This window comes from Gymnogyps californianus, chromosome 13 (genome assembly GCF_018139145.2).
Source record: "Gymnogyps californianus isolate 813 chromosome 13, ASM1813914v2, whole genome shotgun sequence".
In the NCBI taxonomy this organism is placed as follows: Eukaryota; Metazoa; Chordata; class Aves; order Accipitriformes; family Cathartidae; genus Gymnogyps; species Gymnogyps californianus.
In genome coordinates, this window is record NC_059483.1 from 16,565,225 (window position 1) to 16,581,050 (window position 15,826).

General features: G+C 39.9%; 1 protein-coding gene across 2 annotated transcripts in view; it reads left to right on the forward strand.

The window, feature by feature from the left end:
* The first annotated feature begins 4,309 nt into the window (after positions 1-4,309).
* The window catches only part of DCP1A (decapping mRNA 1A), a 34,310-nt gene continuing 22,793 nt past the window's right edge, over positions 4,310-15,826 (forward strand). For both annotated transcript variants that reach the window (XM_050904722.1, XM_050904723.1), the window contains exons 1-3: positions 4,310-4,444; positions 5,536-5,576; positions 7,383-7,510. In XM_050904722.1, coding sequence (XP_050760679.1) covers positions 4,310-4,444; positions 5,536-5,576; positions 7,383-7,510 — 304 coding nt within the window. The remainder of the gene's footprint in view (positions 4,445-5,535; positions 5,577-7,382; positions 7,511-15,826) is intronic.

The window sequence follows — 15,826 nt, forward strand, 5'->3', positions numbered from 1 at the left end:
AAAGGCTTATGATTCACTTGGCACTCCTAAAGAGCAGAATAATTGCCAGGAAAGGTAACTTTTCTTCATGTACATAAATATGGTATAAACTGCTGTTAAGTACCATGCAAGGCCATTTCTGTGCTAATCCTCAAAAGGTGAGATTTTTACAAATCTCACTTACAAAGAGATGGGTCATAATCTCTAACTGTAGCAGTTTTCAGTTATCCTTTATCAGCTTGGAGAATCACCACAGGAAGAACTATTTGTACAGGGAGGTATAGTAAGGAGACTGAATATCAGGAACTGTCAGCCTCACCAACAGCAAAGATCAAATGTGCATTCACAGTAGAGCAAAGAATACAACTGAAGTAAATATTGTAATAAATAATAAGCAAACAAAAATGCTCAAGTATGCCTCCTGTGAAATAAAATGATTTTTCAAACAAAATGGCAACCCTTGCAAATTTCTAGCATCCCCCCCCCCTGTTGTTTTAACCACTTTAAAATAACAGAGAAATTTGTGTCTCTCATAAAAAAGACAGGCTAAAGATTTGCAGGCTTGCTCAGAGAATTAAAATGCAAAATAAAAGTTCATTAAGTTATTAAGGGAGTTATCATCAGGATAATTTGCCCTAGCTAGGACTAAGTCCAAATAAACAGTCTGTAGAATTACAGCCATTATCACTGAAATGTAAGGTATAGATAGCAATGCGATTACTAATCAATACCCCAAGAATTGCCTGCTATTACAATTCAAGGAAAAACATCTGTAAGCAAACCAACAAAAAGTGTGTCATTTGCAAAATATATCTTGAAACCAGAAACTTCTGACAATTGTTTCAAGTGGAAAACAGCAAAGATAGAATATGAGCTCTATGAGTCACTCAGATTTGCTGGACTCCACTGGACCCTAATTCAACTTTTAGTAATAACAGAAAATGCACTGACTGGGAATGCTTACTGCACTTCTCCATCATCTTAACAGCAGCAATATATTCTTTCCTGATGATATTCAGCTAACAAGGGAAAAACAAAGGGACTGCAGACTGAAGAAGACTTTTTCTGCATGAAGTCTGAAAGGAGTGACTGCAGCCCAAATAAGCTTTGGGAATACATAAGTAATCTGCTGTGCGAAAAACAGAGGCCAGAAAAAGAGTTGTATAACATAACTGTAAACAGCAGAGCAGACATCAATGGAGAGACCCAGCCATACTGCCACAAGCAGCCAAAGGCGTAAAAGAGGGTCTCTATTATTTCACCTACCTTGACATATATCAAGTAGATAATAGTACTTAGGGTAATAAATCATCATATCCTGTCCTATAAAACCTCAGCTGAATAACTGAAATATAGAACATAATGTTCTCTTCACTTGTTGAAACACAAATGGAATCTGTCCCACTCACAGAGAAAACATCAAAAGGGCATTAGGTACATCATCCCACTTCTGCCTGGTTCAGTGCAAGAATAAGGAACAGAGAGTGACAGACGAACATAACCCCAGCAGTAACTGCTGCGTAGCTTCAAGGGAGGACAAAGAGAACAAGCCTGAATGGATACAACTAACATTTCAGTTTACACAGAGGTCACAGCTTGAGTCTAAGTATACTATATACTTTGGTGTACTTCAAGGTTGAGGAAGCAGATGGCAGATGACTCATATCTGATATAAAATATTTTATTCCAAGGCAACAACAGTGAAGAAGGGCAGGGAGAATAAATTCACTAAAATGCAGAACTGGAATTAGCAGATGAAGGAGGAAAACAATCCATAACCAGAAACCACTGCTTCACTTTATCGATGCTCCTCATGTTTCACTTTTAGTTCAAGATGAAGCCAAGGAGATCGCACACAGCAGAAGGCTGTCCTTTGCCAATAAGTTTTTTACTTTGAAAGATACCTTTGCTTTACAGTAGTCTTGCAGAAAGGAGTGGTTTGGTGCAGATGGTTAAGATGCCATTTAAAACCAGCTCTTTAAAAAGTTTTTGTCCTTTTCTTTCTGTTTCATTTGAGCCCTTAGAATGTTGATTGTCTCTTTATAAAAGATTGTTTTCAAACTTTAACTTCCTCATGCTATCTTTTCCTAAAATAGAAGTGTTACTGAATAATAACTAGGCATTTTACATCAAAGTATTTTTGACATCATAATAAGTGTCATTGCCCTTGATGGAAACAGTTTTATGTACTTTTCTAATAGAACCGGTGAAAACACAAATTTTATGGATTAGATCGGGCCTTCCTGTGGTAAAACCATTAGAAGGGGATTTTTATTTTTATTTTTATTTTTATTTTTATTTTTATTTTAGAAGTATGATTTTTTTTTAATTTTTTTTTTACTGATGCTTAGGTCTTGGGATTCAGGGGTGAGTTACTGGGATGAAGTACACAGGAGTTTTGTGTCCAGATTACATTTTTTTTCTAAGAAATGTCTTTTTACTTTATACTGGAACTGTCTGACATCAAAACAGGTAAATTAATGTTCTCTCCAAAAAGCTTTACTTTTATAATTTAAAAAACTGTATTATACTGGAACTTGATATTTCCACTGCTTGTCAGAAAGCCTTTTTATGGAACCACACAACTGCTGGATCCTTGCTTATAGCTTGTGCATTAAATGTCTGCCATTGTGGGAAAGGATTATACTGTAAAGCTGTATTAAAATCAGAAGTACGTCCACCTGCAATGGAGAAGAACATGACCTGTGGTAATACAGAGCTTAGCGGAAGTTCTTTACATTCTCAGAAAGGTCAGAAGCTTGCCACAAACATGGTTTTGTTTAGAAATTTACAATCCTTTTTTTCCCTGTCAGATTGCACAAAACACTACAAAGATAGTTGAATCTCAGTGATCTTATCTTGGAATTCATTCATGCCTTGGTCCTAATAAATATTCTATACTTTCCTGTTCCTGAAATCCACTAACAATTAAAAAAATTGCAGGAACAAAGCTCAGTGCACTGCATGTTACCTTGTTCTTGTTCCAGCAAACTTAAATATGTAGTTTTTTTACACAGGACAGTCGATATGTTTACTATACCTGAGAAAAATAAAGTATTTAATTCTAAAATTCTTTAAAAATACTGAAAATTCCATATGCCACTGCAGACTGTGAAATATTCAGATACCAGACAATGACAAACACGTGAACAAACAGCATCACTCCCAAAGTACTGGAAGATAATTCCTCCAGCATGTGACCCAGCTCGTCGTGCTTCATATGCCAGCCTGCAGTAAACTCAGAAGCCTTTGTATTACTAATGTCAGCAAATAAATAACAACAATAAAAATAATGACCTCTTCCAGTGTAAACAATACACAGATCTTTAGCTTAATCTGTTCCATTGAAACAAAGATGCTATTTCTCTTCATGACATGTCTAGATGTGGAGAGATAGCTCAGAAGTTGTCAACTGAAAATCTCATACAACATGCTCAAGGGGACTAAGAACAGGGAGTGGAGCTGGGTAGGGTGGCTGATAGGATCCCTTCTTCAACAAAGGACTAAAAGTCCTTTCCTCACAGCACTGTGAGCTGCACCTAAGCAACATGTCTGACAGAAACCGCCTGGATGGGGCTACAGCCGGCTGAAACAGAGGGGAGGCAGCAGGGAGGGAGCACAGCTCTCTGCTTGGCAGGCTATGGCAACGGCCAGTGTCTTTGGACACTTGGCAGCATGGGAGCACGGAGGCCGTCGCTCAGCTGTGCCAGCTCCCACAGAGGAGCTTGCCCAAACCTTGCAGCTGGTGGAGGCCCAGCCACCGCAGCCGCCCACCGCCTGCTCTGCCGATGCCCGGCAGCATCAGGGGACACACCACAGCCCGGCTGCCACGCGTCGGATTGCACCCCATGAAGCCAGTTTTCCGCCCGGCCGCTGACCTGTGCCTCACGACCCCCTGCCACGGGGCCGCTAACCCCTCTGCGGCGGTGGTGTGTGAATGCCAACCCTCAGGCCCGGGCCACGCGTGTCGGCAGGGGCTGGGGGCTGCCTCGGGCACAGCCGGTGCCCAAACCCCACAGCCGTGAGGCACCGCCAACGGCCCACGGCCCAGCAAAGCCTCGGGCACAGGAGCCGCGAGGTGGGGGAGAGGGAAGCCCTCGGGCCCGGGCATGGCGGTCCGGGTCCCGAGGGGGCGGGAAAGGCCTCGCGGCTCCGGGCCGGCGGGCCGGCGGCCGGCAGCTGCCGCAGAGCAGCCCTGACGGGGCCCTAACCGTCGGGCGGAACGGCAGGCGTGGGGCTTGGCGTTCCGGCCGGCGGCGGGGACGGGTGCGCCGGTGACACCGCCCGGCTGCTTCTTGCCCTCCCCCGCGAGTGGCTGCCGGGATCCAAGATGGAGTCGGTGAGCAGAGCGGGGCAGGAGATCAGCCTGGCGGCCCTGAAGCAGCACGACCCGTACATCACCAGCATCGCCGACGTGACCGGCCAGGTAGCGCTCTACAGCTTCAGCCCGAAGGCCAACGAGTGGGTAAGTCCGGAGGAGCGGGCCTGCCTCTCCCCGGGGTCGGGCCGGGGGGCGGCGGCGGCGCGGCCCCAGGCAGGGCGTTCGCGGCCGCCCAGCCGCGAACGGCTCCGGCTCCGGTCGCCCGTGCCCTCTCCCTAGCAGCCGCCTGGCCCGGCGCCTCCTCACGGGGCCCCGGCGGGGGCTGCTGTCGTCCAAGGGGAAGTTTGGGTGCCTTCCCCCCGCGGAGGTGTGGGCCCCGAAGGGCGCTTGTGCCGGAGGAGAGGCGAGGAGCGCCTGTGCTTGCGTGCGGGGAGGCACGGCGTCGTTCACCTCCTCGGGGTAGCTGTGCCCGAAGCAGCTGTGGGCTCCAGGTTTCTTTTGCTCTTGGCGGCCGTTGCTGGGCTGACTTCCCCCCCACCCCCCAATTGTAATTTGTTGTCGCTCATGCGTGTTGAACAGAGCCCTAATTCAGGAAGAGTGGGATTTGGGAGGTGTTAGTATTTGTCACTGCATTAAAACGCAGGTTTTGCTTGACCGCCAGTTTTATCACAAAACTAGAAAAATGGAAGCATGTGGAACTTCACGTTGTCATATGCAGCACTGGAGCCACACACAACTTTCTGTGCTTGGGGGTCACAAGCACATGGTAAAGGTTGCTTTGAAAACTGAAGTATGAAACAGGGCCATGGTCCACAGTTATATTGTTTCGTTGTTGGCTGTGCTGTCATTTCTGTCCTTTAAGTAACATTGTGGAAGACAACCTATCCAGTATTTGCAGACTAATGGACTGTAGTCCATATTTAAAATAAGGAGTTGTGAGAAAGTTGTTCAGCTCTGACCTGTCAGGATCAGCATAGGAAGGTTGTAGAATACTGTATATCACATCATCAGATTGACAGCATGAGCAAAATCTTCTGGAAATGGGTTTTTTTCCTAATCTTACGAAGAAAAAATAGGTAGTTTCTGAAAATAAGAAATCATATTTTTCGTCTTATGATGTTAAACCTCTTGGAAAGATAAGGCTATTGTAAATCTCTATAATTAAAATGCTATACAAAAGCTACATAACTGTGTGAACAAGCATATCCCTTAAATGCAATTGCTGTCTTTTGTAGGAGAAAACTGACATAGAAGGGACCTTATTTGTGTACAAAAGGTAAGGGGTTGGGGGGGTGGGGGTCGTTTTCCTTCCTTAAGAAAACAAACCTTGGATGGCTTCATGTATAGCTTTCATAGTGGACTTACTGCATCCACTAAAGTCATAATGACTTATTTGTCCAGCTGTTAATGTCTGTATACTCATTTGAAAAGAATAAACTCTGCACATAAGTGAATAACACTGTCAAAAGCACCTAAAAGCACTGCTGAAAAACCATAAAACTTGATGAATGCTGCATATGTATCCACACAAAAACCTAGTTTATCGAGCTTATTTTGTTAATCCAATAGCATTTGTTAATGTATTGAGTTTGTTAAATGCTGAGTCTTCCTTTCTCTCCCAAAATCCGTGAAGTTGATTATGAAAACAGTACAGCTGACAAATTAAATAATGTGTCCTAACTTACTGTTGGGAAGTGGCAGAAATTTTTGTAAATGCACAAAGTTGCCTAAAAGCTGGTGATCTGCTAGTGTATAGTTGTGGGGGCTACTTGACTTCCTCATCAAAACCATGAAAGAAATTTCCAATTATGTGGGATAGGGGAAAGCGGGGGGGGCCGGGAGAGAACCGGCACATAAAACCACTCATGGATTTAAGTTTTAAATTACAGGCAAATTAAAAATCTAACAATGAAATAACACTCTGTTGAATGTAAGAAATATAAATAATGCAGACTTAACCCATCCTGAAACACTGTCATAGAGTAGGTCATTACAATATTTTATCCTGGCACTGTGAAGAGATACTAGTAACCAGTTCCTGTCTACTTTACTTTAGCTCCAAGCTTGAAAATACTTAGTGTAAGAAAGCCAACCAAACTAAAAAACAAAAAACCAAGCAAAAAGTTTCCATGTGACTAGCTGATGATTTCAAACAAGTTCTGTTAGGCGCATTGAAAGACTAACTTGTGATGGTAAGGATTGTTTGCACCCTCCTTAGAAGCTCTTGGCAGATTTTGTTGTTGATCATTTGGTAAAGGTGGCCATATTGTTACAGAAATCTTAACATTTACTAGCTAATTATATCTGATTTTTACCCTGCCTTCATCATGCTGCTGTGTTGATTATATGACTGCTTACAGGCACAGTTGAGTATGCTGACATGACATTCATGCAGCAAGAGAAAACAGATCTAAAACTATCTTGAACTTCCAGGACTTGCTTACTTGATGTTTTCTTTTTCCACCTGGTGCCTAGCAAAAATCTAGATAATAAAAATTGTTTCACTAAGCAATACAATTCTGAATAATTTAATATCTACTTTGAGGACACTGGGTTAAGTCTTTATTTTAAGAGTCCACCTTAAGGAAGAAATTACTGCTTATGGTTCCCCTCTAAGTGTATTTCATGTTATTTAAGCTAACAGCATTTTTTATTGTCGTACTATTTACAGTATGGTAAATGTTGCTTTCTAAGTAGTTTGTTTTTTCTCCTCTAATAAAAGATTCTAAAATGCCTCAAAACTATCTTAAGTATTGAATACACTTGCATTTTAATCCTGGACCTGCCCTAGTTTTTTTGAATAGATTTTTTTTTTTGAGGCATATCTTTGATTCAGCAGTTTAGCAGTGTAGAACCGTAATGTTAATCCTAATCCTACTTTGAGGTAAGTGTAGTTTTAAATTGAAGTTAGTTGGCATGCCAAGGAATGGCACAGAAGAACAACTATTAGAGCTTCAGCACTGCTAAAGCTTCACCTAATAAAGCAATGGAGATTTGAAGATGAATTCATAACTCTGTTTCAGAAAATTGTGTACGTTCCTCAAGGTATTAATCCTTGTTTTTGTTTTAATTGATACAATAGGTCGGCTTCTCCTTATCATGGTTTTACGATAGTGAATCGACTGAACATGCACAACTTGGTTGAACCAGTTAATAAAGATTTGGAGTTTCAGCTCCATGAACCTTTTCTTCTTTACAGAAATGCTAGCTGTGAGTATAACTTTCTTTAATCTGTATAAACTTCATGTTCTGTTTTATAACCTAGACCACTTCTGATTCCTGTGATGTCTGTTTCAAGTATAATGTAATGGGGCAGGTTCTAATGAAATATCTGATGATGTTTTTTGTCTGCAGTGCTAGATTTACTTAAACAGCTGTGCTATTATATTATGACCACCTGCTGTCAATAAAAAGCGGATATACTAACAAAGTTCAATATTGCTATATTCTTTTTAATTAATGATATGATAGGTTTAATCTAAACATATACACAGTGCTGTAGCATTAATTAAAAGCTATGAAAGAATAATTAAGATTGATAGATTTTGGAAGTATTTAACACCAAGAACAGTTCTAAGGGCTGCTTCTTTTGCAAGCAAAAAGTTAAATGTTAATCAGTAGCTGCTTGAGGAAGTTGAGAAAATTGCTCAGCTTTAGGTTGAAGGTTTCTTTCTCCACAGTAGGTTTTGGACTCAGGAGATAGATAGATGTCTATACTAAATTTCCTGGAGTCTAGACTCCAGCCAGTCTGGGTGTTGGGATAGTCCGTATACAGATCAGCGGTAAAATAGCAGTCAGTATCTTCTTGCTGCTTTTTGAATTCCAGTAGTATTTTGGGTCATCAGTTGAACTTCAGAGTCCCGGTGTACTGTGTTCCAATTAGATACATGCTAAAAGTCCTGTTACTTCCAAGAGCTCATAGTATAAATTATGTAGCCCTTAGAGGAGGAGGGAGTATATGAAATTCACATTAGGTCAAGGCACCCCACAGAGCAGAGTGTCCTCCTGATAGAAAGGTATCATTTCATGTCGTCTTTTCTAGGCAGAGTTCTTGGGCAAAGTTTGCCCTTACTGAATTACTCGGAGAACCTGTATGCTGTCTAGATACAGTACTTGCTCAACACAATGTCTTCTTCCTATCAGAATGTCCCCTTGAATTACAGATAGGAACACTGCTTTGGCTATGCTTCAGTGTACCTAAAAAGAACAGTCAAATGTTAATCCCTTCCTGCTTTCCTCTTGGAAAGCCTCTGGGATCTGTGGGGAGTAGGATAGATTCCATTATGGTGATAAAGAACAGCTTAAGGTAGGTGGTCTCCTCTGTGTAATAGTCTTAGCAACCCTCCTTCTGTCAGTGTCATCAAGAGGAAAAAGTCAAAACTTGTCGGTAAGGTGAGACATCTAGGAGATTAGGGAAGTAAATGACTGGCAAGAAATTGAGAGGGGAAAAATACTGCATTGAATTGGATGTTTAAGCAGGTTTCTTGGTTTGGAAGGAAGAGGAGCTGTAGATGATGGTGGTAGGGGTAGGATGGCCAATGAGGTGACAGTAGAGGAAAGAATTGCAATTGTGAGATTGGTGACGTGAGGGAAGCAGGAAGTTGATTCATTTGTTTGTTGGAACTGATGATGGTGTCAGGAAGCAGGAGCTGCTGTGAAATTACCATGGTGTATGCTAGTGGGAGTGACTAGAGGATGACTTAAAGGAAGCAATCAGAGAAGGTAGGCTGTGTGTGAGTTCGTTAGAAACCCCTAAAGCTATGTATGCCTTTCTCTCATTGATAAAAGCTCTCCTTTTCCTATGGGACACTATTGTGTAAGATCTGTGGGAGGCTCATGGGACTTAGGATAGAGATGACATAGAAAAGTACGAGGAAGGAAGAAATTCATACAAAGGTGAGCAAGAAATATATTATAGACTGGATATGGGAAATAATTGCTTTCTGAAGTGATCAAGAGTATTTTTTTTTCTTCTTATATCTTTCCCATTGTCATTTTAAAAGACTTCAGTTGGAAACTATCCTTTATTTTGTTACTCTGTCCTGTCTCCTGGAAGAGGGTGGTAGCGTGTCCAGAAACAGTCTACACTGATTGCAAATTGAAAATAACTAATGACATACTGACTACATTGAATATTTTCCCGAATGCCGCAAACAAGCAGCAGATCAGTTTTTGTGCATTCTGCTAGTGTTCACTTTATTCAAATACAAGCTTAAAAGCATAGTAAACAGCATCTAAGCTTTTTATTCCTTATGATTTCAGCACCGCTAACTCCCTTACATTTTGCATTTAGTTGTGTTTTGGATTTTCTTCTTACATGCAGTTTCCCAAATTTTCTGACCTCTGTCCCCTGAACAGTTAGAAAAAACCAAACTATATGATTGAAATGTTCAGTGTTAAAGCTGTTTGCCTCTATCTGCATAGTATTTGTGAAACTTTAAAAAAAAAAAAACAAAAAACCAAAAAAACCCTTCAGGATTGATTTGGATTTGCAGATGAATTTCAACATGTTTGCATGGGTAGATGAGGGGATTCTTCTCGAAGTTCTTTCATGCAGAAGGGTGTCCACTTCTGCTCAGCTGCCTGCTGGCAGGGAAAACCTTTGCATTTTTGGGACTAATTCAAATAGGAGTTTTAAGCCAGTGGTTAATGTAATGGGTGTCTCTAAGGGCTTAATGTGGTGTATCTCTAATGGCTTAATGTGAAGTTCTTCTGAGATCCTTTTAATGACTGAAAGAGGATGGACTGCTAGGTTGTGCAAGGAAAAACTAGCTCTTATACAGAGTGTTGGTGACAGCACTGTTTCTTGTAGAGTGTTTTTTGTATCCTGCTTGAGGAAATCTTCTGTTATCATTAGAAACTCTTAGAGTAAGTTGTCCTGCGAAGATTGCTGAATGATTGAACTGCTGATTCTGTTTCTGTAGCTTACAGATGGGGAATGGTTCAGACTACCTGATAAAAACCTAAAATCATGTTTATTAATACTGCTGTTTGGCAGAAACAAACATATTTTGTGCCTGTATATTTAGGTTGTAACAGCATCAATGAAGAACTGTGGTTTACACTTCCCCAGGGCATGGTAGAAATAGTAGAAGATGATCAAAGCAAAATTGTGCCGCCATGCATTCAGGGAAGGTTCCATGTCAACAATCTTTATAACTGAATATGATACGACTGTTTTATAAACTTCACGTTTTCACTTTGTTCTGGGTTTCTATCTTGACTTAAGAAGGTAATAAGGGCAAAGTCTGTTATGTATACCAGATCAGACCTCTGGCATTTCTGTCTTAAATGGCATGAGAGCTGTTCTGAGTATATCAAGTGACATACTCCAGTCTATGCAGAGCCACTAACAAGTTATGTGAGGAACTTTGCAAGCAGTATATAAACATTATTTTTGCTTGACTGGAGGCTATAACAATAATTTTCCTGTCATGCTAGATCGTAATATCTTTGGTGGGTTTTACCATTCTTTTATAGTTTGATTTGTTCAAATACTTATTTTTAATATACAATGGAATTTTTAGTTTGCTGCATATCAGAACTTGCTTTTTTTTAAGCTGTAGACATGAGATCCTTTATCCAATTGCACGAAGGCTTTTTCATACTCCTAGTCTTGTTCTAAGTAATTGCCATTTTATTCTCATGGGAAAAGAGGCCTGACTTACCTTTCATAGTTGCTGGCGGGCGGGGGTTTCCTCCTGTTTTTGCACGGTGGGGTATGAAGGAGTCTTTCATGGGTATTCTGGAAGGAGAATAGACCAGGTAATACAGTACCTTTCTTATATCTACCTTTTGTTGTGTTCACTGAGTGAAATGGAAGACATTTGGGTCAATTGGTTATTTGTTGTTCTGGTTAGATGTAAGACATGTAGAGGCGTGGCCCCCCCTCACCCCCCCAAATAATACTTTTTTAATATTTTAGCCGTTAATGGGGAAATCTTTCCCAACTCCAGAATTTTTTTTCTCAAAATCATTCTGGCTACATAATACGATTCAAGCCCTCAAAGAATACTTAAACCCAAAATTTTGAGAAAGGCTATGTCTACTTTAGAGGCTGTATATAATGCTGCCTGAAAACTTACACCATTTATTCATGAGGCATCAGATCCTAAAGCAAAAATGACAGGGGGTGTGACTAAGAAGCTGTGAGACATTATGCCAGTTAGTGGTAAACAGAAAAAAAGGTATTCTACTTTTCATTGTTAGAGAGAATTAAAGAAAGCAAATATCTCCAAATGTGAACAAATCAAGAAATAACCAAAACGAAAAGAAACTGTTTGACTTAATGTAACATATTTTTAATTTAGAATTCCTCTTGAAAGGTAGAAATTTTTTAGATTATACTTCATGCTTAATGTGCTATTTATTATTGCTTAATCTGGAATATGTGTTGCCAGGTACATTTGATCCTTGTCTAAGTTTCCCTCTGGATGCATGCACATTCTTTAGAGTATTCAGAGTATTTGTTCATGAAGCCCTGAATCCCACTGACCTATTTTTTTAAATGAAAATAAGCTTGTTTCCTCTTCTCTGTATTTTGTGAAAAGTATGTTAAACTGTTTTAAAAAAATGCATGCAGTTCTGCCAGTAACAGTAATAATAGTCCAATCTGAAAGTTCAGTACTCTCTTTCAATCTGTAATGTGAGAATTTGGAGCTGATAGTTGATAGTTTGCTTAATAATAGAGGAAAATTAGTCAAAGTTTTAAGCAATGGCCAACTTGACTACTTCTTGCAGACTTTAAAAGGTTTCTAAGTCCTTCTCGTTTATAACTTTCCCTCTGTATCGGTGGTGTTGGTCTTGATTAAAAGGCTTTTTAATTCAAGGTACTTCATTTGGGAGGTCAGGCAGATTGATTTCCATGGTGCTGAAAAGACAGATGCTAAGCATAAAACTTAGGTATTAAAATAAATGGTCCTTGTTTGCTGTGAGTTTCTTGGGTTTTGTTTTTTCTTGCTTCTTATTCCTGTCCAAGGGTAAGAGTTAGTAGAACAAAAATAATGGATTTTGGAGAGGTTTATACGTTTAAGTGGAAAACTCAGTTACAAAATGCTGTCTTCTGGGCTTGTTGTATTATCATTAATTAAACAAACTTGTATTCAGAACAGCAAAAGCAAAATGAGTTGCATTACTTCAAATGGCTTTTAAAATTCTTTGGAAGAGCGCCTGACTGGTTTCAAAACAGGGCATCTTTACTGGTAAGGAAAGTCTCTTATTATCACCTTTGTTCCCAGCTGACAGTGCATTAAGTATAGCATATCTCTGTGATTGCTGAAGCTGAATGGCTCTCCAGCAAGCACATTAACCCAGTGGTTTAGTCTGAGATAAGAAAGGAGCCTGTTCTTGATACCTTTATAGCAGAAGAAGCAATGCAAGCTAGGGGGAGGGGAAGAACCATTGAAAGCTGTTAAGAAGTTCTAAAAATATTTTGTTTGACCTGAAAGATGGCGCTCTAACTGGAAGAGGTTTTCCGCTCTGGTTCAGTGTTGCAAAGTAGTAATCCCGCTCATTCCACGCTATACTTTGTCAGATGGCAGTTTGTTAAAGTGTTCCTGATCTTGGATGCTGTTTGCCACCTGCTGAATTACTCCAGCGCAACTGCTTGTGGGATCGTGCTGTGAACTGTATTTGTGAAATGGCCTTAGATATTCAAAACAATAAGAAAGGGAGGGACTTTTTTTATTAATTCTAATGATTTATAAATCTATGTGGCAGGCTAATATTTAAATTGAGGAAAATATGAATAGTGAATGAGGAATCTCGGTGGGGAAGATGTTAGAGGAGATTGACTGAGGAGAGGTGGCATTTCAGCTAACCTTGCTACTGGAAGAAATAAGAGCTTTGAGAAAGATTGCTTTATGTGCTTTTGCCTTAAACTCTATTTGAAGTGTAAAATTATGCATATACCATATGCAAATAATGCATATATGTGCTTTTCTTTATGGGAGTGAGATCGGGTTAAATGGATTTCCATTATTACCTTATAGGATGGGTTTCAAAATACAAGTCCTTTCTTTCCAGAGAGAGTTTGAAAGGTTATTGTTCTCCACTTCCAGTTGTTCTGCTTCATTGTATAGCAACATCTAAATTGGAACTGTAAAATAAAAATTTGCTCTCTCTTCTATCAGCTCTTCCAACTAGTTAAGGTAACTTTTAAACAGATCATCTTTTTGAATGAGATGAAGCTGTATCTGCACAAATGGCTAAACTGCTTAAGGCAAGAGAGTGATAGTGTCTGGAATCTCTGAAACTGGCAGTGCTGATGAGTCCCACGTACGCTTCTTCTGGCATAGCAGTCTCAGGCTACAGTTTCACGACCATTTTAACAGTTTTGCTTTACTGTGCTGCCCCCAGCTTCTTGTTTCTACCCTCTTTCTTGTGCTACATGGCATGTTTGTGAAGCTGATGCGCAAACGGTATTAAGGAACTGCTCTGGACTAAAATTTATCCAGCTGACATAAGGGAGAGGGGTGAATTGGGGTAGAATGAGTTCACAGCAAAGTGTGGGAATGTAAGGGTGGTGACACTGCTTCTTTCTGCTTACTTAAAACGAAAACTGAAGTGAAACTACAGCTTTGGGATGCAGCTTCATTTTATGTTGCCAAAGAGTGAGGCCTCTGTCTCACTGTGGCACTTTGCTATCCCCACTATTAATTCGGATCTGCTAACTGGGCAGCATTGGAACAGTAAGCAGACTGCCCCATGAAGCAATGGGAGCACAACGTAGAAGAGACCAAGACCTTCCTTTTGGTGTCGTTTAGCTGTTAGGCTTGAGCAGGAAGACTTCCATAATGCTTTTGTTTTCTCAAAATCTCTTTGTTTTCCCGTAGCGATTTCGATCAAGTTTTATTGATTGATCCAGTCAAGTTTGGAGAGAAGTTGAGTGTTATGTGTTTAGATAGATATTTGTGGGTCAGTGTTTCTGATAAAGGTGACATATGTCAGAGAAGAATGTCGATGAAGATAACTGATGACTTCTTTTAATTTTATGGAATCTGATTTGTCAGTGATATGGGTTACTTACGACTTCATGTGTGTCAATGTAGTGTGAATCCAACTGAAAGATACTGCTGCTGATGATTACAAACTGCTTCTACTTGATTACTAAAGATGCTGCCCAGCATTCAGTGTAGAAAAGCTGGATGGAAAGTGTTGAACTAGATGGAAAAATGAGTCACTTAATTTAGTGGCTTCTGTTGGATCAAACTCTTAAAAGAACTGCAGTAGAAAGATACGGCATTAGATGTGAACATTCAGCTAATGTTTATGCCTGGTGTAGTAAAAAGATCACAGATTTGAAAAGAACTGCTAAGTACCAGTTCTGTTTTTAATAAAAGAATGTTCATGCCTAAAGCTGCATGCATGTTAAGAAATATATCAAATATAGTAATGCAATTGGGACACACACGTATACTTCTGGGGCAAGGGAGCTGAATGGATAGTACCAATGAGTCCTCTTTTGAAGAGAGGAAGGTAAACATTCCAGCCTGTTGGACCATATCTAAGTTAATGCCCAGGTTTACTTGTTCATAAACTGGTTTACATCTTTGTAATACTGTTAATGTTTTGCAGTGACTCCCTATGATTGCTTGCCAGTAGTACAAAGTGGAAAAAAGCCCGATACTCTGTACACCGACCTGAGATTTGGGTCTACTTCGGGTCTTGTGTAGGCCTGTTTCTGGCAGAATTGAGTGTGACTTTTATCATTTGTCCCATTAAGATATCATTATAGGTTCCTTATCTTCATTTCTTCAGCAAGTATGCTTTTGAAGAAGCTTTCTTCTCTTGGCAGTTTGTCTGATAATGAAGTTAGGGAAGGGAAAGAGCCTTTCTTCAGTGTTAAAAATATGCTACATGACTAAAGTACTAGCTCAAACTGGAAACACTTTCAGGTTTCTATGCAGTAGACAATCCAGTTGTATTAAACTGTAAATATTAACAAATATTTCATAAGCATTGGCTACATGTATGAAATGCTTTTTTTATTGGCTTATGTCTTTTGTAAGAAGAAAGTTCCTTAAATTGTGCTGTATTGATTTCTTTGTTTATGACTTGAAAAGGTTTATTGTCTGTTACTTAAGCTGTAACTTCTAAAGAAACAAACACCAAGTGAATATAGTTGTTATTAAATAAAATAATAAAAGAAGCAAAGTAGAACTTCAGTTTCTTAGGATATTGTTATAGAAATGAGGTGTGGGCACGACTTTTTGAAGGCTTTGGTCCAACACAGTAAGCCTAGGCTAACTGGAAGGTCTAGAAGAAAATTTGGTAAATAATTGTCCTCTTTGCCATGGCTTGAAATAATTTTGAGTGGGCTCTGGTTGAGATTTTTGAGTGTTTTGAGGAGGAAAAAAAGGGGGGGGGGAGGATTTAACTTGGAAATAAAAATCTACATCTGGCTAGAAAAGGTTGTGTGTGTTGTTGTTGTTTTTTTTTTAAACATTCCTTTCTTTCACTTTAAGTCATATTTTAATAATCAGTGATTTCAACTTCATAAAAACATTGGCATGAACTGCAGTATAA